This window comes from Pan paniscus, chromosome 13, assembly GCF_029289425.2.
Source record: "Pan paniscus chromosome 13, NHGRI_mPanPan1-v2.0_pri, whole genome shotgun sequence".
NCBI classification, from domain to species: domain Eukaryota; kingdom Metazoa; phylum Chordata; class Mammalia; order Primates; family Hominidae; genus Pan; species Pan paniscus.
In genome coordinates this window covers 62,639,401-62,666,246 of record NC_073262.2, presented here as the reverse complement: position 1 = coordinate 62,666,246, position 26,846 = coordinate 62,639,401, and the positions used below count along the sequence as shown (strand labels likewise).

At 37.5% G+C, this 26,846-nt stretch overlaps 1 protein-coding gene across 3 annotated transcripts in view; it reads left to right on the top strand.

The window, feature by feature from the left end:
• The window catches only part of PLA2R1 (phospholipase A2 receptor 1), a 130,880-nt gene that overhangs the window by 89,021 nt on the left and 15,013 nt on the right, over positions 1-26,846 (top strand). For all 3 annotated transcript variants that reach the window (XM_057301422.2, XM_063595200.1, XM_057301420.2), the window contains exons 18-25: positions 4,469-4,533; positions 5,322-5,425; positions 7,002-7,141; positions 18,057-18,174; positions 18,856-18,986; positions 19,338-19,485; positions 23,110-23,348; positions 24,912-25,080. In XM_057301422.2, coding sequence (XP_057157405.1) covers positions 4,469-4,533; positions 5,322-5,425; positions 7,002-7,141; positions 18,057-18,174; positions 18,856-18,986; positions 19,338-19,485; positions 23,110-23,348; positions 24,912-25,080 — 1,114 coding nt within the window. The remainder of the gene's footprint in view (positions 1-4,468; positions 4,534-5,321; positions 5,426-7,001; positions 7,142-18,056; positions 18,175-18,855; positions 18,987-19,337; positions 19,486-23,109; positions 23,349-24,911; positions 25,081-26,846) is intronic.

Sequence of the window (26,846 nt, the reverse complement as noted above, 5' to 3'; positions counted from 1 at the left end):
ACCTTCCACTCTTACGAATGGAACACTCAAGCCAAAACCATAATGTTCAATATGAGCATGTTCAATTCTATACCATGATGTCGGAAAATACACATTTCTTTAGCCAGACACCATACTCCTCACCTCAGAGGGCAATAACAAGAGACCAGATGAATGGCTGAAAACTAATCCATACACATGCAAAGTATACAACCCAAAAAGAGCTGATATTTGGCTATACTTACCATAACTGTTTCAGGTACTATGATAAGTACTAAAATGTAATCTTCCCAAGAACCCCCTGTGGGAAGCCTATTATTAGTACATTTTTACAGGTGAGGAGGCTAAGACTTCAAAGAGGTTAAGCAACTTGGTTACACAGCAGCTAAGTGGTGGAATTTGGAAAGAAACCCAGGCCATCTTACTTATCCAGTCATTTAAAAACCCTACACGGTGCTGCCTGTGACAGTGGAACAGCAGTGTCAGGGCATGTAAGAGCACAACGTCTTCATTACATCAAAAGCTAGTTCCAAAATCCTCCCCAAAACATGGCTGCCAGCTTCGTCTCAGACATGAACAATGAAGGGCTTCTTTAATCTTTCCAACAGAGCTTAGCTCTGCTGGGAACTTCTGTAGATCTTCTGTCTTCACCTTTCCTCTTAATTCATCTCCTAATCTTTGGAAGTTGGGAAGCCAATGGGGATGGCGTAGATAATGCCTCCCATAGAAGGGAAGGGCGAAACCCCACAGGCTGAGCAGTTGGAGTCATCATAGCCACTGCCATGATCTAGTTGAGGATTCTGATCTCAAATCAGACAAACTTTATGGTGCCTTATATGGCAAAATTGTCACCTGGCCTATGACCATGTTGATGTAGAATGCCCCATCAGTTTCATGGGTAAGGTGCTAACTAATCTCCCCACTGTGCTACAAAAGAAAATTGTGGGAAGGTATAGGATTTGAATACTGAGAACAGGGCCAGGGGACTGTCCTAGTCTTTTCAGGCTGCTATAACAAAACACTATAGACTACGCAGCTTACAAACAACAGAAAATTATTGCTCACAGTCCTGGAGGCTGGAAACTCAAGATCTAGGCATTGGCAGATTTGATGTCTGGTGAATGCCCACTTCCTGGTTCATATGTATCCTTACATAGTGGAAGAGGCAAAGGAGCTCTCCAAGGTCCCCTTTTAAGGGCACTAATCCCATTCATGAGACACCCCCACCCCCCACCCTCATGACCTTATCATCTGCCATCTGCCTTGTAATATATCACCTTGAGAGTTAGGATTTCAACAATGTAAATTTTAGGGGGACACAAACATTTAGTCTGTAGTGGGGTCCAAGGGGAAAGGATATCAAATTAGAAAGAAGAAAGCTGTTGCTTTCCAAAAAATTCTTATTTCTGCATAATTTGTGCCTACCTTGGGCACTTATTGTTGGTGGTGGTGATAGTGGTGTTCACATTTTGTAAGAAAGAAACCCCATACCTAAGAACGTCCTGCTGGAATGGGTCAATCCAGAAGTTACTTCATTCCAGGATGAGGAGCAAGATGTGTAGAGGTGATTCCACTCACTTCTGTCTCACATTTATCTTATAAATGTAGGAAGAGTACAAATAAGTAATTAAATATTTTTAAAATTACGTATGTGCTTTGTGTAGCTTCCCTAAGAAGAGCAGTGATTAGAATTGTGAAAAACAAAAATAACAGTTAGTTGCAGTGTCAAAAAAATTAATTATGAACAAGCAAGCTAGATACAGTTTAAAAATCTGAAGCAAATAAAAATTTTAATAAAATGTTTCCATCTTGGAAAAAGAATGTCAATATTTTCTCTCCCACTCTTTGAGTAACAGAAGACCATAAAGCATGATTAGAGTGAATTTATTTTTTGAGCCATCTTGATAATCACATTAATGCTGAAAAAACGCTGCAAGCACTTTAGGAGTTGTTTGACACAAACTACTAGCTAATTAGTCTACTTATCTGACATTTTTACACTGTTATGCAGTATTGTCATTTTGAAATGGCAATTTACCATTATTATTAAATTTTTATTTCTAAATGCTTCTCAAAATACATATCAAATCTATTAGTCCTCCTCCAAAATATCATTTGTCATCCTTGATGGGAACATTTTAAAAGATGACAGGTTGTTCTTCCTTATATTGCTTTATGGATTAATGTAGTGACTGTCACTGTGGGGTTTTGTTTGTTTTTGGTAAATGCTGTTTCCATATGATGCTAACTATAATGGCTGTTTGTAAATACCAAAACATAGTTGATGTTATAAAATGCATGTTCATATGACATTTTTTAAGCCCTGAGCTTACTTCTCTATCACATTTCTTTATGCAAACACATGTTAATAAGTCTTCTATTGTTGTGGCCTTCTTAAGCTAAAATTTCAAACATCCATTTTCACATTGGATGTTCCATTCTGGGTATCTTCTAGCATCTCCTATGAAGTTCAGTTCTGTGCCATATCACAACAGGTTGTGATGTGCCATGTGGAGGTTACCACGCCGTAATTGAGGTGGTAATAAATATGCCACTTAGGATGCAGCAGTTATAATTTCTCTTTAGAGGTCCTTAATTGGGGCAGTGAACAATCCAGGCCATGATTTCCAGTCCCGTGGCACATGAAACCTCTTTAGATTGAATGAAATTGTTGTGGTTCCCCCACTGAGTTCACAGCCAGTCTCAGTGGACCCATTCCAACGTCTGACAATGGGAATCTGAATTCAGCCTGTAAGAACATGTCCACGAAACAACACCTCAGGGATACAAAATTACAGTTGTTCCATCTTGCATTATTCTCAAATTGCTGATATGACAAATAGCCATGCTGTTTACAGAATAAAAATACCTGTTTATAAATTAGATTGTTAGAGGGCTATTGGGTTCTGTTGTATGGAGAGCTGAAATTCCTATGGAAAAATAATATATCTTAAAATTTCTTCTGAAGTCTTTACAGAAGAAATGAGAGTACAAATTTAAATATATAATGCCTTCAAATTAACAGGATTTTAGCATATAAAAATTAACTTACAGTTCAGCACACAACACACACACACACACCCCCATTAAGTATACTGATTTACAGGTCTTAGAAAAACCCTTACTTCCTCTTCCTCTAATAGTTAAAGAGGGAATTTCAATTTCCTGGGTCATAAGTCAGTACATCTGCCCTAATGTGTGTGTGTGTGTATGTGTGTGTGTGTGCGCGCACACACGTGTGCACATGCATGCACATAGTGCTTTAATTTTATACTTTATTGTACTTAGGTCCAAGTGATTAATAGTGGTATAAAATTAGTAAAATGTAAAAGGATAATTTTCTTTTTGTTGTTGTTGTTCAAGTCTTCTATTTCCTTACTAATTTTTACTACCTTTATTCTGAACACTACAACATTACTAATACAATCTTAGATTAAGTCGGTTTTTTTATTGGTGATAACTATATCACTCTGTTAACATAGAATTTATAATCTACTAAAATTCCAATTTTTTGTTATACAGTTTAATTTTATATTAAAAAGTACATATTTTGAAATGTGTTCATGTTGACACATATAAATCTGGTTCCTTTTTTTATTATTATACTTTAAGTTCTGGGATACATGTGCAGAACATGCAGGTTTGTTACATAGGTATACATATGCCATGGTAGTTTGCTGCACCCATCAACCTGTCATCTACGTTAGGTATTTCCGCTAATGCTATCCCTCCCCCAGCCCCCCACCCCCCGACAGGCCCCAGTGTGTGATGTTCCCCTCCCTGTGTCCATGTGTTCTCATTGTTCAGCTCCCACTTATGAGTGAGAACATGCGGTGTTTGGTTTTCTGTTCATGTGTTAGTTTGCTGAGAATGATGGTTTCCAGCTTCATCCATGTCCCTGCAAAGGACATGAACTCATCAAAAGGATAATTTTCTAGTTGTCAAACACTGGGCACTCTGTAGTATTCTTTTGTCCTATATTGTGTCTCTCTATTTGAATGGGAAGGAAAGCTTATACTGCTTAAAGCTTAACAATCAGACTAATACCTAAAATCAGTATCTTTATACTAATGATGCCTTGATACCTTGAATTGTTTTTCAAATACATGTGACATATGCAATGAATTATAAATCACTGAGAGGGTAAATAACTGAGAGGATGAGCCAATAATTTTTTGTCAGAAAATGAATTCATTTTCTAATATTACTTTTTAAAACCTTCTTAGAGAGTTAGAAACATTACTTTTCAAGTTGTATGAAACTAAAATTATTTTCCATGTTTGATTCCAGTTTTTCTTCGTAATGGGGGGAATATTTTAGAATAATGAAGTTTCAGGTTTTCTCAAGATGCTAGGCCTTAGTATATTCTTCCTTAGATAATTGGGTAAAATACTGAAGAATAGAAAGCTATTAGCAGCAACCCCATTACTCTTAATAGTGAAAAAGGAAAACAAGTAGCATAAATGCTGACTTTTTTTTCTTTCAATAGCTATCAAAGTATGGTGCAAGTTGGTGGATTGGACTTCAAGAAGAAAGAGCCAATGATGAATTTCGGTATGAACCTAGATTCATTTGCATTTAATTTTGTTTGACAGGTTTTATTTGCAGAATGATTAGATTAAATTTTAGTGATCAATTTGTTGAATACCCTTCAAACATTAACTTATAAATTTTCACTTCTCTAACCAAAGACATGAGTGTTTTTTAAAGAATATGCTTATGAAACCATCCCGACAATCTAGCCATAAACATATCCATCACCTCCAAAAGCTTTCTTTCCTGCTCTATTCATTTATTTATTTATTCACTAATTCATTCATTTTTGTGATGAGAACACTTAACATAAAATCTACCCTCTTAGCTGGTCGCGGTGGTTCACACCTGTAATCCCAGTACTTTGGGAGGCCAAGGAGGGCGGATCGCCTGAGGTCAGGAGTTCAAGACCAGCCTGGCCAACATGGAGAAACTCTCTCTCTACTAAAAATACAAAAATTAGCTGGGCGTGGTGGTGCGCACCTGTAGACCCAGCTACTTGTGGGGGCTAAGGTAGGAGAATCACTTGAACCCGTGAGGCAGAGGCTGCCGTGAGCCGAGATCATGCCACTGTACTCAGCCTGGGTGATAGAGAGAGACTCCATCTCAAAAAAAATCTACCCCCTTAGAAAAATTTTAAGTATATGATACAATATTGTTAACTATAGGTACTATGCTACATATGAGTATATTTTTTAAATTTAATAGAATATTATATCTTCAATCCCTACCTCAGAACTCTAAGAATGATGTTGGAGACTGGACATGCAGAATGAGAGAAGACCTTAACATTTTTAATCTTCCCACAGCTGGAGAGATGGAACACCAGTGATATACCAGAACTGGGACACAGGAAGAGAAAGAACTGTGAATAATCAGAGCCAGAGATGTGGCTTTATTTCTTCTATAACAGGTTATTTTACTTACCCATTTTTGGGTTTATAATACAAACTGATAATTTTCAGGAGGCTTAAAGTCTTTTCCTTGCATCATTTCCATGAGAAGTTTCTGTTTATTTCTCTTTTCAGTTGACGTGTTCAGTTTTGTCTGCCATAAGGCTTAAGGATGGCCATTTTTTTCTGTTCAATCCATGCATTCATGTTCTTGGAAATAATTTACATCTGAATAAGTCCTTCCTCATAAATCAAGACAGCACCAGAAATGGGCCCAGTGAAACTTTAAAGAAATATATGCCTGACAAATACTTTTTTCTGTGGTATTTCAATGGAAGCACTTTTTAAAAAAATCTGTTCCTATATCCAATTTATAATGGGCCAGAATTTTAACCTCTGTGAAATTTACTTCCATTTTCCTATTTAATAAATGTTTTGATTCAAGTCAGTATTCTTTTTTCTTTTACTACCTGTCATCAATTGCTGCTTGCTTTAGAATGGCAACTGTTTGCAAGTTGGATTTAGAAGCACATTTAGGTTGAAGATTGGTTTTTTAAATTCTCTTCATCAGTGCAGTGTAGTTAGGTTGATTGTCCACTCATTCCCCTTCTTTCTAACCAATAAAAGATAATGATACCCGTTACTCTAACAGATTCATAACTAACCTGTGCCCCAGGCCAGGAGAGGGATAAACACAGAAAATAATTTTGGGTGTGAGGGCCTCTGCAGAGAGTTAGGAAAGGAAAATCCGTGTGGTTAATCAGCCTGCTTTTACCAGCAGGTGTCACAACAGCCTACAGAAAGGACTGTTTTGAGAGTCTGGGAGAATAGCAGCTAATCTGCATTGAAAATAGCATTCCAGCCCTTTCTTCAAAATGCCAACATCTTTTGGGCTCATATTGCTGATCTAGAAAACTGAGCCTGCCCTTGCAATTGGCATGCATTCTGCCCTGTTCTGGAATTTATGACTTGGATGCCAATAAAATGCATTCTATAATCCTTATTCTGAAAATATAGCTCTTCTAAATTAAAAAAAAAAAAAGCAGTTAGTTTGTCGGAGGCTAAGGATTTGAGGATATTTCTTACTGAAGACATGTCTATATGTGAGTCTGGTTTACTTAAGGATCAGTATTAAATGCTGTTTTCTTGGAAGTTCTTGAGTTAATTTTTCTAAATTATTATATTTTCTAAAGAATTATAAAGTAGAAATTATCTACTGTTTTAGAATCTTTTTCCTCTCTGTACATTGAAATTGAACATTTTAAAATGAAATTGTTACCCTACAAAGTATTCTTTTGCTACACAAGTCAAATATTCTTAAGATTTTAATCAGTTCTATGATTCAAATTGCAGTATTTATTTAGATTTTTTTAATTTGCAAAATTTTTACATTCTTAAATTAAAATTACTGAGTTGGCCTTGCCCAGTTAGCTGTTGTCCCTAGAGAAATCTAAGATCAGTAGTTTAGTTCAGTTTCTAGGTTTTAAAAAATAAATTATGAAAAACCGTAGCCTCATAAAAATAGTGATCAATAGAGAATGCCTTCAAAGAATCGCCATTGTTCCTAAGCCATTTCTAACCCATTTTCTCCTCCAGGACTCTGGGGTAGTGAAGAGTGTTCAGTTTCTATGCCTAGTATCTGTAAGCGAAAAAAGGTTTGGCTCATAGAGAAAAAGAAAGATACACCAAAACAACATGGAACGTGTCCCAAAGGATGGCTATATTTTAACTATAAGGTAAGCTTGTTTTTCAAAAGTTGCCTTTGTTTCTCTTTTGTAGACACTAATTTTGGAAAGTGTTCAAAAAGTGAAAGTGGCTTTTGAAAGCTGTGAGTTGTTCATAGGACCTGGAATTTTTTTGTCACAACTTTCAAGAAATTTGAGTTTTCCGTTTAGTAACAAATCTTTTGGAACAAAAGATTTTTGTCAAAAACAGCCTGGACACTGCCCCTCGTTTCTATACTCAGTTTTACTGTTGGCATAGTCATTTATTGTGCTGTATGAATGTTTCATTAGGTGTAACATATGTATGTATATGTATGTATGCATGTGTGTGTGCATATGCATGTGTGTGTGTGCTCATGTGCGTGCGTGTGTGTGCACGTGTATGTATGTGCCTGCATGCCTGTGTGTCTAGGTTCTGCTCCCAAATAAGCTGTAAATTTCAGAGGACCCAGACTCCATCTCCTACTCTTGTGTTTTCCCTGCCTGGAGCCGGCATAGAGCTCTGCCCACTAGTGAATTGAGGGACTAATAACTTAGCTTGGTCAATGTCATCTTAAGCCTCATAAAGCTGGTGCTTCCATGCAGATTTGAATTAAGAAAAAAAAAATTGCCAGTGGGGATATTTTAAACCAGATTTATTATTTCTGATGCTGCCTTCAATTAAGGCCTAGTCTCCCTCCACTCTTCATATTTTATAATAAAATAACTTTATAGGCCTTAGGTGGAAGTAATTAAAATGCATCCCAAATTATAATTGTTTAACTCTTAGAAAATTAAAAAACCCAAACTGTGTCATCATTTCATATGCTAATATGAAATTCCTCTTCAATTGTGGACAGCCAATTTTTAATCTAAGTGTTCAGTTATATTGGCAGGGCTTTCTCTCCTTTGTGATCTTCCTCCCATTGTTAATTTGAGAAATGAGGCCACTTGGATTTTTCACACATTCATTGAGTACCCACCAGACATTTGGCACTGACTTTTAAATTTTTTTAATATCTGGTAAATACACACAATATAGAATTCACCATTCTAGCCATTTTTGTTTACTGTTTACTAGTGTTAAGTATCACTCACACTGTCATTCAACAAATCTCCAGACCTTTTCCATCTTGCAAAACTGAAACTGTACCCATTAAACGACTCCCTGTTCTTCCTACTCTGAACCCCTTGGCAACTGCTGTTCTACTTTCTGTGTCTTTGAAATTGACTACTTTAGATACCTCATGTAAGTGGAATCAGACAGTATTTGCCTTTTTGTGACTGGCTTATTTCAGTTAGCATAATGTCCTCAAGGTTCACCCACACTGGCATGCGACAGGACTTCCTTTTGACGGTTGGACAATATTCCATTGTATGGATATACTACATTTTGTTTATCCAGTCATCCATTGGTGGACATTTGAGTTACGTCCCCTCTTAGCTAATTGATTGTATGTTTATTTCTTATATCACTGAATTTTAAAAATATATAGAATTACTATCCTCATTTTACATATGAGAAGACAGATGCTAACAAAATTGTGTGACTTTTCTGAAACTTCACAGTGAATACGCATCAGGCCAAGACGCACTTTTTGTTTTCTGACCCTGAGTCTGGTGGTCTTGCCCCTTTCCTATGCCTGCCACTTCACGTTGGCACTTAAGGACTGCCACTCCAGAAATGCAAATTAAAACAACAATGAGTGATTTGCCACTGCACAGCTACTAGAACGGCCCAGATCCAGAGCACTGACAACACTACATGCTGGCAAGGAGGCCGAACAACAGGAGCTCTCATTCACTCCTGGTGGGAATGCAGAATGGTATGGCCACTGTGGGAGACAGTTTGGCAGTTTCTTACAAAACTAAACATACTTTTACCATTTGATCCAGCAATCACACTCCTTGGTATTTACCCAAAGGAGTTGAAAACTTATGTATACGTAAAAACGTGTCCATGAATATTTATAACATCTTTATTCTTAATTGCCAAAACTTGGAAGCAATCAAGATGTCCCTAGTAGGTGAATAAATAAACTGGTACAACCACACAATGGAATATTACTCAGTACTAAAAAGAAATTAGCTATCAAGCCTTTAAAACACATGGAGGAAACTTAAATTCATATTACTAAGTGAAAGAAGCCAATCTGAAAAGCCTACAATACTGTATGATTCCACCTATATGACATTCTGGAAAAGACAAAACTAGAGAGACAGTAAAAAGATCAGTGGTTGCCAGGTGTTGCAGGGAGGGAAGGATGAAGTTGTGGAAGATTCTTAGGGCAGTGAAAATGCTCTGTATGATAGCACAATGGTGGATGCATGTCACTAGACATTTGTACAAACTCATAGAATGTACAACACAAAGAGTGAACCCTAATGTAAACTATGGACTTTGGGTGGTTATGATGTGTTAATGCAGGTTCATCGATTGTAACAGATGTACCATTCTGGGGTGATGGGGCATGTGATAATGGGGGAGGCTGTGTATGTGTGGATCAGGTGGGAAATCTCTGTACCTTCCTGGTTTTTTTTGAGATGGATTCTCAGTCTGTCACTCAGGCTGAAGTGCAGTGACATGATCTCCCCTCACTGCAACCTTTATCTCCCAGGTTCAAGTGATTCTCTTGCCTCAGCCTCCCAGGTAGCTGGGGTTACAGGTGCCTGCCACCACGCCCAACTAATTTTTGTATTTTTAGTAGAAACGGGGTTTCATCATGCCAGGCTGGTCTCAAACTCCTGACCTCAGGTGATCCGCCCGCCTTGGTCTCCCAAAGTTGTACCTTCCTCTTAACTTTGCTGTGAACCTAAAACTGCTCTTTAAAAAATGAAGTATTTAATAATTTTTTTTTTAAAAAAAAAGGGTTGCCATGTCAGCTTAGCCCTATGACACAGTGAGCTCAGTGACACCATGAGATATTTTCTAGAATAGTGTAATTTACTCTAAAACTTTACTATAGCAATGAGGTACACTATTTTTTAATCATTGATACTTTATACTTCCTATTTTCTCAAACTATAAAATCTTTCTACCAGGTATAAATTATTTTCACATTTTAGTATGAGAAACTTGTAGCTAATATTCAATAAGACACTGAGTGTTACTAAGTCTTTTATTAAAACCTTTGGCAATTAGTTTTTTAAAGCATCTTTATGGTCATAAATAATGTAACATAACATTTGCCATTTTAACCATTATTGAGTGTACAATTCAATGGCATTAATTACATGCACAATGTTATACAACCATCATCTCTATTTCCAAAACATTCTCACTATCCCAAACAGAAACTCTGTAACCATTAAGCACTAACTTCCTGTTCCCCATCCCCTGGTAACCTCTAATCTATTCTCTATCCCTGTGAATGTGCCTGTTCTAGATATTTCATATTAGCGAACTCATACAATATTCGTCCTTGTGTCTGGCCTATTCGCATGATGTTTTCAAGGTTCATTTGTGCTTTAGCATATATCAAAATTGCATTCCTTCTTGTGGCTGCATAATATTCCTGTGTGGCACGGGCATGTGTGTGTGTGTGTGAATATTGCATATTTTGTTTATTCATTCATCTGTTGATGCGCACTTGGGTTGTTTTCACCTTTTGACTATTGTGAATAATGCTTCAATGAACATTGGTGTGTAAGTCTCTGTTTGAGTCCCTATTTTCAATTCTTTTGAATGTATACCTACAAATAGAATTGCTGGGTCATATGGTAACTCAGTAGTTAGCTTTTTGAGGAACTGACAAATGTTCTTCCACAGCGACCAAACCATTTTACAATCCTGCTAGCCGTGTGTGAGGGTTTCAATTTCTCCACATCTTTGCCAACTCTGGCTATTATATAGCCATCCTAGAGCACGTTAGGTGTTATTTCATTGTGATTTCGATTTGCATTTCTCTATTATCTGATGAAGTTGAGCATCGTTTCATGTGCTTGTTAGCCATTTGTTTATCTTCTTTGGAAAAATGTCTATTAAAGTCCTTTGTCCATTTTTAAATTGGATCATTTGCCTTTTTATTGTTGAGTTATAGGAATTCCTTATATATTCTAAATATTAAACCCCATCCAATATATGATTTATAAATATTTTCTGTCATTCTGTAGGTTGTCTTTTAACTTTCTTGATAATGTCCTTTGATGCACAAAAGTTTTTAATTTTGATGAAACCCAGTTATCTACTTTTTGTTCCGTCACTTGTGCTTTTGGTATCATACTTAAGAATTCACTGCCAAATCCAAGGTAATAAAGATTTGCCCCTGTGTGTTCGTCTAAGAGCTTCATGGTTTTAGCGTTTATATTTAGGTTGTTGATCCATGTTGAATTCACTCCAGTATGTGACAATTAGTTTTTCACAACTGTTAGAACAAGTTTATCCTGGCATGGTCTCTAGGGAACAGGCATAAAGGAATGCCTAGCTAATCTCCAAATCACATTTCTGGTACAGATAGTGAACAACCCAAAAGCATGAATACAACTGTCCTAGTTACTAACTCATGCCTCCTCTCATGTGTAAAAGAGGATTTTTTTATATACTTTAAGTTCTGGGGTACATGTGTAGAACATGCAATTTTGTTACATAGATATACACGTGCCATGGTGGTTTGCTGCACCCATCAACCCGTCACCTACATTAGGTATTGCTCCTAATGTTATCCCTCCCCTAGGCCCCCAGTCCCCAACAGGCCCTGGTGTGTGATGTTCCCCTCCCTATGTCCATGTGTTCTCATTGTTAGCTCCCACTTATGAGTGAGAACATGTGGTGTTTGGTTTTCTGTTCCTGTGTTAGTTTGCTGAGAATGATGGTTTCCAGCTTCATCCATGTCCCTGCAAAGGACATGAACTCATCCTTTTTTATGGCTGCATAGTATTCCATGGTGTTTATGTGCCACATTTTCTTTATCCAGTCTATCATTGATGGACATTTGGGTTGGTTCCAAGTCTTTGCTATTGTGAATAGTGCTGCAATAAACAAATGTGTGCATGTGTCTTTATAGCAGCATGATTTATAATCCTTTGGGTATATACCCAGTAATGGGATTGCTGGGTCAAATGGTATTTCTAGTTCTAGATCCTTGGGGAATCACCACACTGTGTTCCACAATGGTTTAACTAATTTACACTCCCACCAACAGTGTAAAAGTGTTCATATTTCTCCACATACTCTCCAGCATCTGTTGTTTCCTGACTTTTTAATGATCACCATTCTAACTGGCCTGACGTGGTATCTCATTGTGGTTTTGATTTGCATTTCTCTAATGACAAGTGATGATGAGTATTTTTTCATATTTCTGTTGACTGCATAATGTCTTCTTTTGAGAAGTGTCTGTTCATCTCCTTGGCCCACTTTTTGATGGGGTTGTTTGTTTTTTTCTTGTAAATTTGTTTAAGTTCTTTGTAGATTCTGGATATTAGACCTTTGTCAGATGGATAGATTGCAAAAATTTTCTCCCATTCTGTAGGTTGCCTGTTTATTCTGATGATACTTTCTTTTGCTGTGCAGAAGCTCTTTAGTTTAATTAGATCCCATTTGTCTATTTTGGCTTTTGTTGCCATTGCTTTTGGTGTTTTAGGCATGAAGTCTTTGCTCATGTCTATGTCCTGAATGGTATTGCCCAGGTTTTGTTCTAGGATTAAAAGAGGATATTTTAAGGAAATTAATGACAAGTCAAATCCTTAGCATTTGATAAATAATTCTTAGAAACCTGGAATAGTTGTTTCTGGTTCAGCCTTTTGCTATTATCCTTCCCCCAAACTTGATTTTTACCCACACAGTTCAGCTCCATCCCATGTGTCCTCCTGTACACACGTAGAGAGTGTGTATCTATGGGAATGGTGGCAGTGATGGTGGAGCAGACCCAGGGCAAAAGAGCAAGTGAATGCTTCCCATGAAAGGAATAGAGAGGGGAATAAATATGTGCATGAGAATGGCGGGGAGGGGAGGCGCCTTCTGAAGCTAGCCCTGGGGCATGATTAAAACACCCTCATGTAGCTCAGAGTTATAAAAAAAAATTATTGATAACTAACAGCTAGATCAGTAGTTTTCAGCCCTGGTCAAATATTTAGAATCAGCAGGTGAGCTTTTTAAAAACATACAGTGCAGGAGACGTCCTGAAGATTCTGATTTAGCTGATCTGCATGGGATCCAGGCATCCGTATTTTTTTAAAGCTCCCTCAGTTATTCTAATGTGTGGCCAATATTTACCCAGCAATTCAACAGTCATAGTTCCACAACTCTTTCTTCAAGGCATTAGGAGCATTTGATTACAAAGGATATCATCACAGCAGGCTTCATAAGTAGGTGGCAATTCACCTGGCACAATGTCAGAGTCACCATGCATGTCTCCCCACCCACAGTGCCTTCTCCTGCGCATTAATGCCTAAAATTCCACCACTGGAGTTTCTCTCCTTTGTCTCAACACTTTCCTTTATTTTTAAAAGGGAAATATTTTTGAGATTGCCTCATCTGTCATCAACATCTTGAAACAAGTAAGTTTATCAGATTATTAGAAAAACTGTTAATAGGAGAGTTGATAGCTGAGAGCGGTGGGATGGTTTTTCCCTATTAACAAATAAAGCTACAGAAGGAAAACTGGGAGATAACAATGATGGACCTTCTTTACTTCACAATTCTGAAATGAGTTCCAATATATTATGTCCCATTAAACTTTGCTTATTGTTTGTGAATTTCCTAGGACTAATTTTTATTGGTTATTTCTAAGGAAAAAAATCCCACTTTATTGGCAAATTAAGTGGGTTTTAAAAGTGGGTTTTAAAACTGAGATACACAGAAATTAAGCATCTTTTCTAATGTCTCATAAATAGTTTTCTCTGTGTTTGACAATGTAACAGAGGTTTGACCAGGGGTTTACCCAGGAAGAATGAGTCATCTAAGATACTTGTCCCAGCAGATCTGTGGGAGGAAGAAATTCTAAGTGTGTGTGTGTGATTAACTCTTGTGCTTCTACTTACATATTTTTATTCAAGACCTGGATTGAGTGGTAATGGCTGCTTTGCACCGTCTAGTTTGGGATTAGTCAATATTTGATTTTGTGCATAACATAGTTTTTTCTTAAAAATACTCTCACCTCTTTTTGGAATTTATTCAAATTGGAGCACTTCATTCATTCATTCATTTACTATCTCGATGTCGGGAATTCAGTGGTGAGGAAAAACAGACACAGCCCCTTCTCTTTTGGTGCTTACACACTAGAGGGAGAACAAACATTAGTAAATCGATCAGGAAAATGGCTGTGTAATTTAAAACTGTGGTGTACATGATGAAGGAAAGCTATGTGGTTCTAGAAAAGTGTATAGCCAGAGGACCTGACTGAAGTGGTCAGAAAGGCAGGGAACATTAAAAATAGGGGGAGCTGCATGTGCTAAGGTCCTGCAGCAAGGTGGGAGTATGATATTTAAGAAACTAAAGGAAGCATAGAGAACTAGAGTGGCCAAAGGTGAGACAAAAGAAGTGGAAAGGGTGATACCGTGTTGGACTTCTGGCCTCTATCCTAAGAGCAGTGGGAAACCCTTGACAGGTTTAAAACTAAAGAAGGACGTGACCAGGACCAAATTTTAAAAAGCTACTCTAGATGTAGTGCCAAGGATATATGGAAGAAGGGCAAGGGTGAGAAAGGTAAGGGCAGTTAGGAAGCTATTGCTGTAGTGCAGGCAAGAGATTAGTAGGTTGGGCTAAGATAGTGGTGGCAGAGACCATGAGGCAGTGGGAATGGGGATGGGTGAGGGGGCTTTTTGGGAGATGAGATGTCCAAATGGTATGGCTGTTGGGGAGATGGAGTGGGAAGGTAAGGATGCCTCTGAGGTTTCAGGCTTATTGTATGTGTATAAGTGCATGCAGACCGTGCCATTCATTGTGAGTAGGAACACTGGGAAAGGACCAAGTTTGGAGGGAACTGAATTTCATTTTCAAATATTGAGCTAGAAATGATTTTGAGACAAAAAAGAATTTTATATTGAAAACCCATTTAGAATACAGTAGGACCCCATTAATTCACAGTAATAATCAGAGATGCATTAAACTTGATCACATTTTGCAAATTAGTAAGTAAACAATTTTAAATTAAGGATGCTGTACTTCATCTTGCTGCTTTGCCTTAATTATTAATGACACAATTTCGGAGTGTGTTAGTAAATATGTTATATTTTTAGAAACAATGAAGTCGTGGTAATGGCAGGCCACACTTCCGTAGTCAAGCTAGTAAATCCTGGCTGAGGCAAACATAGAGGAAGCAGAGGAAATGTTTTTCTGGAGAGATTTATTGAGCTAACTGAACCAATGAGGTTCATTGGTATTTATGAATGGTTCATTAGTGTAACTATCTGAACACAAGGTGAATTCACATTAAATGATAAGACTTCCCAATAATTAATATGTGCCACTCTTTAGAATTTGTAATTAGAGGAAAGAGGCAAAATGAAAGGAAATAGATAAAAGGATAGTTGTTATAAAATTAAACTCCTTGAAAGCCAATTCAGTTTATTTGTGAAGCAAACAAGACAAAAAGGACCAGAAGAATTGAAAATGTATTTTCTCTCTTAGTTGGCAACTCAACCTCAAGCTAGTTCAGTGTTTCTGGTTTTTATCCTAAGAGTAGTGGAAAATTCCGGAAGGGTTTAAACTAAAGGGTGACATGATCAGGACTGAGTTTTAAAAAGAATTACCTTACACTATTGACATTTGGGGTCAGATAATTCTTTCTTTTGAAAGACTGACCTGACCTGTGCTTTGCAAATGGTTAGCAGCATCCTTGTCTCTACCCATTAGTTGCCAATAGCAATCCCCTCCCCAACTGTAACAGTGAAAAATATCTGCAGGCATTATCAAAATATACCCTGAGGGGCAAAATTGTCCTGTTGGAGAACCACTGAGCTAAATTTAGAATGACTGACAATGTCATTTGACAACCATTTTAGGGGCTTTTATTTTGCTTAATAAATGTTTACTAGGGGCCTTCTCTGGTGTGATGTTCAAAGAGGAGTAAGACTTAGTCTCTCTGCTTTTAAGGGGTGTATGATGGTGGGGAAGGGGTGGAGAACTGAAAAATTTGGAAATTAAAGAATGATGGGGAAAGATATTGTATTAGACCAGTCTTGCATTTCTATAAAGGAATACCTGAGACTGGGTAACTGATGAAGAAAATAGGTTTATTTTGACTTACAGTTCTGCAGGCTGTACAAGAAGCATGGTGCCGGCACCTGCTACTGGTGAGGGCCTCAGGGAGCTTACAATCATGGCAGAAGATAACAGGGAACCAGCATGTCACATGGCAAGAGCAAGCGCAAGAGGGTGAAGTGAGAGGAGGTTCCAGACTTTTAAACAATCAGATCTCGCATGAACTGAGAACTCATTGATCACCTAGGGGATGGTCCTAAGCCTTCAAGAGGGATCTGCCCCATGATCCAATCACCTCCCACCAGGCCTCACCTTCAACACTGGGAATTACATTTCAACATGAGAGTTGGAGGGAACAGACATCCAAACTATATCAGATATCATTTCAAAATAAGGTAGGAAAGGATGCTTTTTCAAGTGTAGGTTTCCACGCTAACCTAGAATTATCCTGTAGTGGCGAGATCTTAGGATCTGATCTATCAATGACTAGGGTTATCTGTGTTCATTGATGAGAGAATTGATTATGAGAGAAGAATCCCCAGCAAGTTCCAGATGAAACATCCTTTGCATAAAGTTTCTCCTGACCTCTCTGGAATTTTGCCTGATCCATTATAACCTTTCTCTTCTATCTTTTCCTCTCACCAAACTCCATCTGTTCCTACCAACATTCTTAAATTTCATCGAACTTTCGGGGAAAAACAAACAAACTTATCTTCAACCCTGCCTGTCCTGCCAAGTATGTATCATTCCATTTCTCATCCCATAAGAAAGAAACCTCTGTGGCAGGGAGCAGTGGCTCACACCTGTAATCCCAACTCTTTGGGAGGCCAAGGCAGATGGATCACAAGGTCAAGAGATCAAGACCATCCTGGCCAACATGGTGAAACCCCATCTCTACTAAAAATACAAAAATTAGCCAGGCATGGTGGTGCGCACCTGTAGTCCCAGTTACTCAGGAGGCTGAGGTAGGAGAATCACTTGAACCCAGGAGGCAGAGGTTGCAGTGAGCTGAGATCTCACCACTGCACTCCAGCCTGGGCAACAGAGCAAGACTCCATCTCAAAAAAAATTTAAAAAGAAAAGAAAAGAAACCTCTGCCATGATGCAGACATGATTCTCTCTTGCATAACACTCAACTTTTATTGCCAAATTCCACAACCTTTTCTGTGTTCCCTCTAACATTGATGGCCAACCTTCCCCTTCATTTCTACTTCTTCCCAGGTTTCTTTGGTCATACCCTTGCTTTCTGTCCCACTGGGATCATTTATTTTTCTTCTCTGGCTCTTCCCAACAGACTTAGTGACCAAATGGCTGACTCAAGTATTTAGTGAATTTAAATACCTGATGTGTTTGACTCCCCATTATTTCTCTCTCACTTAAAGTAAGGAAGTGTGTTTGTAAATAAAATTGAACTAAGCTGTTCATTGCCACCCCCAGAATGTTTTTGTTTTTTTTTTTTTTTTAGATTAAATGTGCCCATGTAAACTTTGCAATCAGAGTGGCTCCTTTTTAGGAAGAATACTACTTTTCATTGTGCTGAAGGCACTGTTCTGACATTTCACAAGACAAAACGCATCCCTGCTTCTGTTCCTGCCTGCTGCAAATGCAGGCAAGTCATTAACTCACCCTGAAAGCTGCTCCTCTTTGTTTTACTGTAACACCTTTGGAGGAGTTGAAAGAAAAATGAGTTCTTTCTGCCCAAGAAAATTATAAAGAATTTTCAAAGCTGATATTCAGTGTCTTTGGGAAATTTTTAATTCACTTAGAAAGATACAGAAATGAATGTTTTGTTTTGACATTTTTTGATAGTGCCTTCTGCTGAATATCCCCAAAGACCCAAGCAGTTGGAAGAACTGGACGCATGCTCAACATTTCTGTGCTGAAGAAGGGGGCACCCTGGTCGCCATTGAAAGTGAGGTGGAGCAAGGTAGAGTACTCAAGATCCAACCAGGCCAAGATAACCATTTTTATTCAAGTATTTATTAAAATATCCCCCCCACCTATACTAACATTCCCAAATCAACATTTAAGATACTGTGTTGCTGATGATACATGAGTTTTCAGTTTGACCCATAGGTTTTATTTCATGATATCTGTAAAAGTTAGTGTACTGCATTGCTTATAAACTGCTGGGTATTGGAGCCTTGTCTCTCACCAGTAGCAGTGGAAAGAATAAGGACATATTCATGGCCTATATTTCAAAATGGCTAAAAAGTATGATCTACATGTAATTGCATGGTATGATTTTTAGATCCCTTTACATTTACCTACATGCTTTTATTTGATATTTAATCAATTATATACTTTAGTTTAAATATAGCAGATAAATCCTCTTTTGTTTAGAAAGGTAATTAATGAACACTGGAAATTGTTTTGTTAATGATATGATGAAATCTCAGGTTATCCAGCTGATTTCTGTCAATTGAAACTAAAACAAAAGTGAAAGAAACTGCATTACCTTAACAAGGATAAAGTAACAAATTCCTATAAATGATTCATAATTATGTTTTGCTGGCATTTAAATATAATCATAGCTATAAATAGGATGCAGTGATTACCCAAATGCTTTCTACAGTATTAAATTAGATAATGTATTCCTGTTTTTCAGCTTTCATTACTATGAATCTTTTTGGCCAGACCACCAGTGTGTGGATAGGTTTACAAAATGATGATTATGAAACATGGCTAAATGGAAAGCCTGTGGTATATTCTAACTGGTCTCCATTTGATATAATAAATGTAAGTTTTAAGATTTATTTTTTGGAGATCACTTTGGCAAGATATTTTATTCAAGACTTGTTTACTAAAGCTTTTTTTATTTCCTATATTTTGTAGGTATAAATTTATATTAGTTTTTTATTAATATATTAATTTTTAATGTAATTTTATGTGTTCCATTAATATAATTACTTTACTCATCACAATAATTGTTTATTTTGTAGGTTATGAAATGACTTGTGAATAAGTTTATTAAATGTGAATAAAGGAATAATGGTGTCTTAATTTTAAAAATAATGTCTTAATAAAAATTTTAATGTTATAATAATGCTATATGTTATCATACTTTTGATAACGTGTATTATTTTAAAGATTCCAAGTCACAATACCACTGAAGTTCAGAAACACATTCCTCTCTGTGCCTTACTCTCAAGTAATCCTAATTTTCATTTCACTGGAAAATGGTATTTTGAAGACTGTGGAAAGGAAGGCTATGGGTTTGTTTGTGAAAAAATGCAAGGTAAGAAATATTTGGGTTTTTATTCCTTTCATTTCCAAAGTCCATCCTTCTCTTTCATGTTGGTTTTACACAGCTGTGTAGCTAAGTTTCCTGGCTAACAGTGTCAGGCACTTCTTCTTTGGCTTTACATAAGTTTAGTTATTTAATCTCCTCTACCCTAGGCTTATGCCCTTTAGTGGGATTCTAAGGACTGCCGAGGCCACTTGAGTGATGACCAAATTTATGTATCTATCTTAGTCATATTAAATGGCTTTACTGCTTCATTCTGGGATTATGTATCTGTTCAGGTAATTTTTAAAGGTCACTGAGAAAATGTTGGGAAAGAATCAGGGAAATAAACCAACTCATATTTGCTCCTTTTTTGGAACCCTGAAAATGGTCTCTGTGGCTAAATGTGGCATGCAGCAAGCTTCTAGATCTGATGGGCGGAACCCCCAAATGGTTTCTGTGTGAAATGCCAAAGCCACACTATTACAAATAGCCAACAGGGTCAATGAATAGTGTGAATGCACTATAACTGACCTTGAGTACTATAAATAAAAACAACAACAGCTCATGCTTTTACTGAATGCTGGGTATCCCTGTCCACACCACCCAAGAAAGCCATAGTTGGTGTCTAGAGCTGTATGGAACTCTGGGCAGCCTAGCATATATTTTTATATATATATATATATATATATATACTTATTTGGAATAGGAATTTTACTTCTTAATGTGGCATACGTGTGAAGTCTCTAATGTTACTATCAACTCATCCTCAAAAAAGCAGTGCCAGAGAAGCTCCATTTCTGGTTCTCAGTTACCACTTAAACATTATAGTGGTCAGGAACTGAAAAAATGATACTAGATCTGTAACAGCAAGAGTAATATGGGTACAGCAGAGCCTTGTAGGGAAAGAAATAATATGAGCATGCCAGGTACTTACACACTTATGATGTACCTGACCCTGTGCCTTGAGTGTATGTGCGGTATGCCACAAAATCCTCAAGACAGTTCTATGAAGTAGGTAAAAGTCTCCCATTTTACAGATGAGGAACTTGAGGCTTAAAAACATAAGTCATCCTTGCTAGGCACGGTGGCTCACGCCAGTAATCCTAGCCTTTGGGGGACCAAGGCGGGTGGATTGACTGAGCTCAGGAGTTCAAGACCAGCCTGAGCAACATGGTGAAACCCCGTCTCTACTAAAATACAAAAAATTAGCCGGGCGTGGTGGCAGGTGCCTGTAGTCCTAGTTACTAGGGAGGCTGAGGCATGAGAATCGCTTGAACCCGGGAGGCGGAGGTTGCAGTGAGCCGAGATCGCACCACTGCATTCCAGCCTGGGCTACAGAGTGAGACTCTGTCTCCAGGAAAACAAAACAAAACAAAACAAAAATAACACACTCAAGGTGTCTCAGTTAAACACAATGATTCTATTCCACTACCTTGATGTTGATTTATTCTTGGAATGTGCCCTCTGATCACTTTCTCTCTTTGGTATTTTTGGGACTAACAGTGTAGATTTTCCTTTAGAGATAGTACAAAATAGTGGTGATTGAGAGCATAGGCACTGGAGTGCCTACCACACATGGGTTCCCACCCTTCTTTGTAGATAAGCTTCAGTCAAGGTTACTTATCTTCTGTGATCATGATTTCTGCATCTGCAAAATGTGGTAATAGCCATCTCACACACTCTATGTATGTATAACACTTAGCATACTTCTAGCATATATTTAACAAACGATATAGTTTTTTCTATTATTTCCAGAAAGTATTGTTCAACTACACTAGTTATTGTAGCCAACAATAAATATTCAAGTTCTGCTCCTCTTCTCTGTTTGTCAGATACATATGTGCTTACATTGGGCTTGAGTCCAAAGTCTTTTATCTGCCAAAAAAATTAAGAAACTGAATAAGAAGAGACACAAGGGCAAAGCAAGACTCCCCAGTTTAGAACTTGGTTTCCAATAGATCTTTCTTTTTCAGGGCAATGGGTGGCAAAACCATGCTGCTCAAAATCACTTGTTTTGAAACTTAACGGAATCAATTACATACGGAGAAATTTATATATGTAAAAATACAGACATATAACTCAGTGGGGAAAAAACAGTCAAATTGGCATTTGGGTAACATATACAAAGAATGTCATTTAATGTTATGAATTGTTAGCATTTTAAAATAGCTACTTTGATATTATTTTGATTTTGTATGAATAACCATTACACTGGGCACGTAGGCTGGGCACAGACTAATAGCAAAGAATAAAAATATGATAAAAGTGTGATCCATCACAATTTACAGAAATTAAAGAGATTCATTTTACTTTGGTTTTTCCATATGTACAGCTGCTGTATTGAGGTAATGGTTTCAGATAAAGGTCAGTTTCCCACTTTGCCATTTTTACTGGGGGGAGTATGACCGGAGGAGGAGAGTGGAGCAAGAAGCAACATTCATAGGATGCTTTCTGTGTCTCCATACAATAGTGTGTGCCTTGTGTGGATATCTCGTTCAATTCCATCCACACCCCTCCAAGGGAGACCCTCATCATCTCTTGTAGACCATAAATTTGAGGTTTAGAAAGGTTAATTTGCCCAAGAGCTCTTAGCCAGTTAGGGCCAGGAATAGGATTAAGTCCCAGCCTCATGACCTATCCACACCTCACATGCTTCTTTCCAACACCAAATGTAGTAAAACCAGTACACAGAAATTCAAGTCACTTTGGATGAGAAGGTACAAAAACTCTTACCTTGTTTTTGTCCTTTAGGTTTTCTAAACCTTTAGTCTATCCTAGTACATAACATACAGAACATATGTTCTATACATATCCTAACATATGTTCTATACATATCCTAGTACATAACATATAGAACATATGTTCTATGTAAACAGAAAGGCAAATGCACATATTAGCGAGGAAACACGTGTTCATAAACACAGGCTTGGTTTTCACATGATCACAGCCACTCACAGATGCTCAAGCACCAATGCTTGACAACGTGTGGGAAAACCTTGCCTTTTAATTTATAAACTTTGACTGTGACAGGTGACATATTAATAGTAACTGTTTATAAGAACAGTGTGTATTTCTAAGAGTTTATTAACTTTATTTTTCAAAAATTCCTTTTAGAATTTATACATGCAAACATTAAGCATAATAGTGACTATCAGTCTCAAAAGTGTAATCGAGTATTTTACCTGATAATATGCACCTGTAATATTAGGTTTGCAATGCAATATATGACTATGTAACATGTGCCTCTCTGCTATTAATAAGCATTAAGTTCTGCCACAGCAGTGTGGATTAAGCCAAGTGTAGTTAGTGGAGTGAAACCCACCTAAGAAGATCACCATCAGTTCCACCAAAAAGCAGTCAATTTGATAAAGGATGGTCAAAACTGGGAAATCTTCTAGAAATGGTTCAATCTATGTTTATGTTTTTGAAAAACAATTCATTAAATTTCCTGAGTGTTCTCATTTTTTCGCATCACTTACACTTTCAGATAGTGTTTTTGTTTTGAAACAGTCAATTCCAGAAGAAAGCACTCTGATCAACATGGATCATAGTGACAAGGATCTATGCTAAGCTTTGCCTCTTCCTTTGTCATCCAGATGCTGCAAATGACTTTTGTTGCTGTTCTTGTTCTAGATACTTCTGGACATGGTGTAAATACATCTGATATGTATCCAATGCCCAATACCTTAGAATATGGAAACAGAACTTACAAAATAATTAATGCAAATATGACTTGGTATGCAGCAATAAAAACCTGCCTGATGCACAAAGCACAACTGGTCAGCATCACAGACCAGTATCACCAGTCCTTCCTCACTGTTGTCCTCAACCGGCTAGGATATGCCCACTGGATTGGACTGTTCACCACAGATGTAGGTATCCTAACTCCCTTGAGATATCCTTGAATAATTAAGTTTAGCATCTACCTCCTTCATGATCTGGCCACTGAAATTAGCACTGAAAAAAAGATCCCAAAAATAATAATAAATATAACACTTAAATAATTGGTTTATGCAATTACCTGACCAACCTTATGAACAGCCTATGACTACAAAATAAGAGTGCACACCTCTTTAGGGTAAACATCCACTTGCCTAATGTCTGGAAATTAATACCATTCAAAGGTTCTCTGAAAATTTCCAAGTACCCCGATACTGCCTTGCATGTGCACTGGAACACAGCTGAAACTCAAGCACTGCATTTGGGAATTTGCGGCATTTAATGAATCCCCAAGAAAAAACGAATCATGCTTCTTGTCTAGAAATGTGATTATTAATTAGTTTAGTACCCCTTGTAATTAAGCACTTGAGGTTTCATTTTCCTCTAGGGATGTGTTTTAGAGAATACGTTATTTTCGTTTTTTTAAATAAAATATTGTACACTCAAAGTAGTGAAAAGTAAACTAGTCTATCCTGACCCCTAGTTCTACTGCCTAATGTTAGTAATTGTGAACACTGTCTTGTGTGCCATCTAGAAATTTTCCATGTATACACATATATATTCATGTAATGGAAGAATATGTACATTGTTTTTCAAGCACAAATGAGATCCTATTCTACATGCTGTCTTTAAACTTGCTTTTTAATTTAATATATCTTTAACAACTTCACATGTCAGCACATAAAAATCTCATGAATTCTTTAGAACGCAGCATATAAGGATATACCACAACTTATTAAACCATTCTCCTGTGAATAGACATTTGGGTTCTTCTCAGTTTTTCACAGTTATAAACAATGCACAACAAATATCCTTGTGCCAGTAGGATAATTTTTTAGAAGTAAAATTGCTGCGTACACTTAAAATTTTGACAAGTACTACCAAATTGCCCTCCAAGAGTTTGCACCAATTTACATGCCAACAACAGTATGTGATAATGTCTAGTTTTTTCACATCCTTGTCAACACCAGGTATTCTCAAAATTCTAATCCTTGCCAGTGGGAGAGATAAATGAATGATATTTCATGATTATTTATTGCATCATGTAGTACAGAATGTTTTAACTTTATGTAGTCAGTTTTGCTTTATAGCCTCTGGATTTTCTATGACTTGGAAAGGTTTTCCCCACACCAACAGTATAAAAAAATTTAACCAGGTTTTCTTTAACATGTTTATGTTTTCAATTTTATGTTTGAATATTTGATCAATCTGAAATGTATTTCACTGTAAAAGACAAGGTACTGGTCCAATTTCACGCCGATTGCTCACTAGAAAATCATTGTGGCAGGGAGCCAAGAATTCCTAAAAATCAAAAAAGATCTCATTTGTGGCAGATGTTCCTGTTTGTCAAGCTGTATTCACAGATGTCCTAGCCCCTCTTTAAAAAGGTGTGCAGAAATAGCAATCGATATGGGAATTGTAGCATGCTCAGATAACATTGGGTGATGCTGCCAGCAGTCGTGGCAAGGAAATGATGGCTCAGTTTTCCTCCACAGAATGGTCTTAATTTTGACTGGTCTGATGGCACCAAATCTTCTTTCACTTTTTGGAAAGATGAGGAGTCCTCCCTCCTTGGTGACTGCGTTTTTGCCGACAGCAACGGACGCTGGCATAGCACAGCCTGCGAGTCATTTCTGCAAGGTGCCATTTGTCATGTGCCCCCTGGTAGGTTCAATTCTATTCAACTCAAAAATATACCTTATGTAACTACTGTATGCAAGACACTGTGCTAAGCAAAGGATATGAGGATGAGTATAGTAAGAAGTCTCTCTTCAAGAAGCCTCTGGTCTGGTTGGTGATGTAAAGAATAACAGAACTACAAAATGATATAAGAGAGGTAGCAAATGTTATGGGGGTTATCAAGAAAAAGAATACATTGTATTCATTTGGAGAAAGGTAGAAAGGCTTCTTGAAGGACATGGCAGTGCAGATGGGCCTTGATAAATAGGTGGGTGTAGATGGGTAATAATGGGACATGGAAAGGCATTCTGAGGAGAAAAGCTGGATGAAAATGGGGAAGGAAGACAGGACGAGGCTTATGTAAGACAAAGCCGATGTTGGGATTTGCCTGAATGCAGGTTAGGCGTAAGGGAGGGGTGGGAAATTAGATGAGAAACATGGGCTTCAAGCATGTGTGGAGGACTTTGAGGATTCATGTTTAAATCAAAGATTGATAGGATTCCAGAGCTACAATAATGATGATGGTGATATTGTTTGGATATTTACTAGATATCTGGCTCTGCACTTTACATAATATCTCATTTACACTTAAAGTTCACCTGGCCTAACCCCTTTATTAAAAATGAAATGTAAACTCAGAGCATTAAATAGTTTCCTAAGTGTCTCACAGCTGTCCATCACCAGTACCAAGAGTAGAAATCAAGTTTCCTGCATAGAATTCACTAACACAAGCTGGCCTCCTTTTAAATCTCTCATTTAGTAAAAGTGCATGTATTTACTTACATTCTGGGTACTGTATCAAATAACATACAAATTATATATTTTTAGATCAAAACAATTCAGGATTAAATGTAAATGATAGCCACATATATCTTGGAAAAGCTAATTCTGCTTCTAAAACACCATAAAAGCTGTCCTTCCCTTTTTTCCTTTTTTTTTTTTTTTTTTTTTTTGTTAGCACTTGCCTTTTCTTGGAATCTTGTCCTTTCAATAACAATGCATTTATTGAATGCTTAAGAAGTGTCAGGCTCTAACTCATTGAAACTTCTCAACTTGTAAGGAAGGTGGCTGTGTGGCTCACACCAGTAATCCCAGCACTTTGGGAGGCAGAAGCAGGAGGACCTCTTCAGGCCAGGAGTTTGAGACCAGCTTGGTTAACACAGTGAGACTCGTTAAAAAAAAAAAAAAAAAATTCAATTATCTGGGCTTGGTGGTACGTGCCTGTAGTCCTAGCTACTTGGGAGGCTGAGGCTGGAGGATCACTTGAGCCCAGGAGTTTGAGGCTGCAGTGAGCTGTGATTGTGCCACTGCACTTCAGCCTAGGTGACAGAGTGAGACTTTGTCTTTTAAAAAGTTTTTTGTAATTAAAAAAAATATTTTTAAAGGTTTTGTTGTTAGCTCTCTTTTATAGATAAAGAAACCAAGTGCAAGGTAACATGCCCATGGTCACGCAGCTAGTAAGTGGTGGAGCCGGGATCTCAGCATGGATGTGTCTAACTCTCATGCTTGCTCTCTGAAATAAAGTCCCCCTGGAGTTCCCTTATTTATTTTATGTTATGCTATGTTATGATACTTTATTGAATGCATTATTTTCTTTCACAGGTTTATTAGTGGGTAAGGACTTTTCAAATCTGTGATACACAGCACTGCATGAAATGCATACATTTGGAAATCTCTTTTACCAGCATCAGTCAGCTGCCACTCTCTCTGGGAGTCATAGCCCCTGCTTGTTCCAACCTTTAGGATGCTAA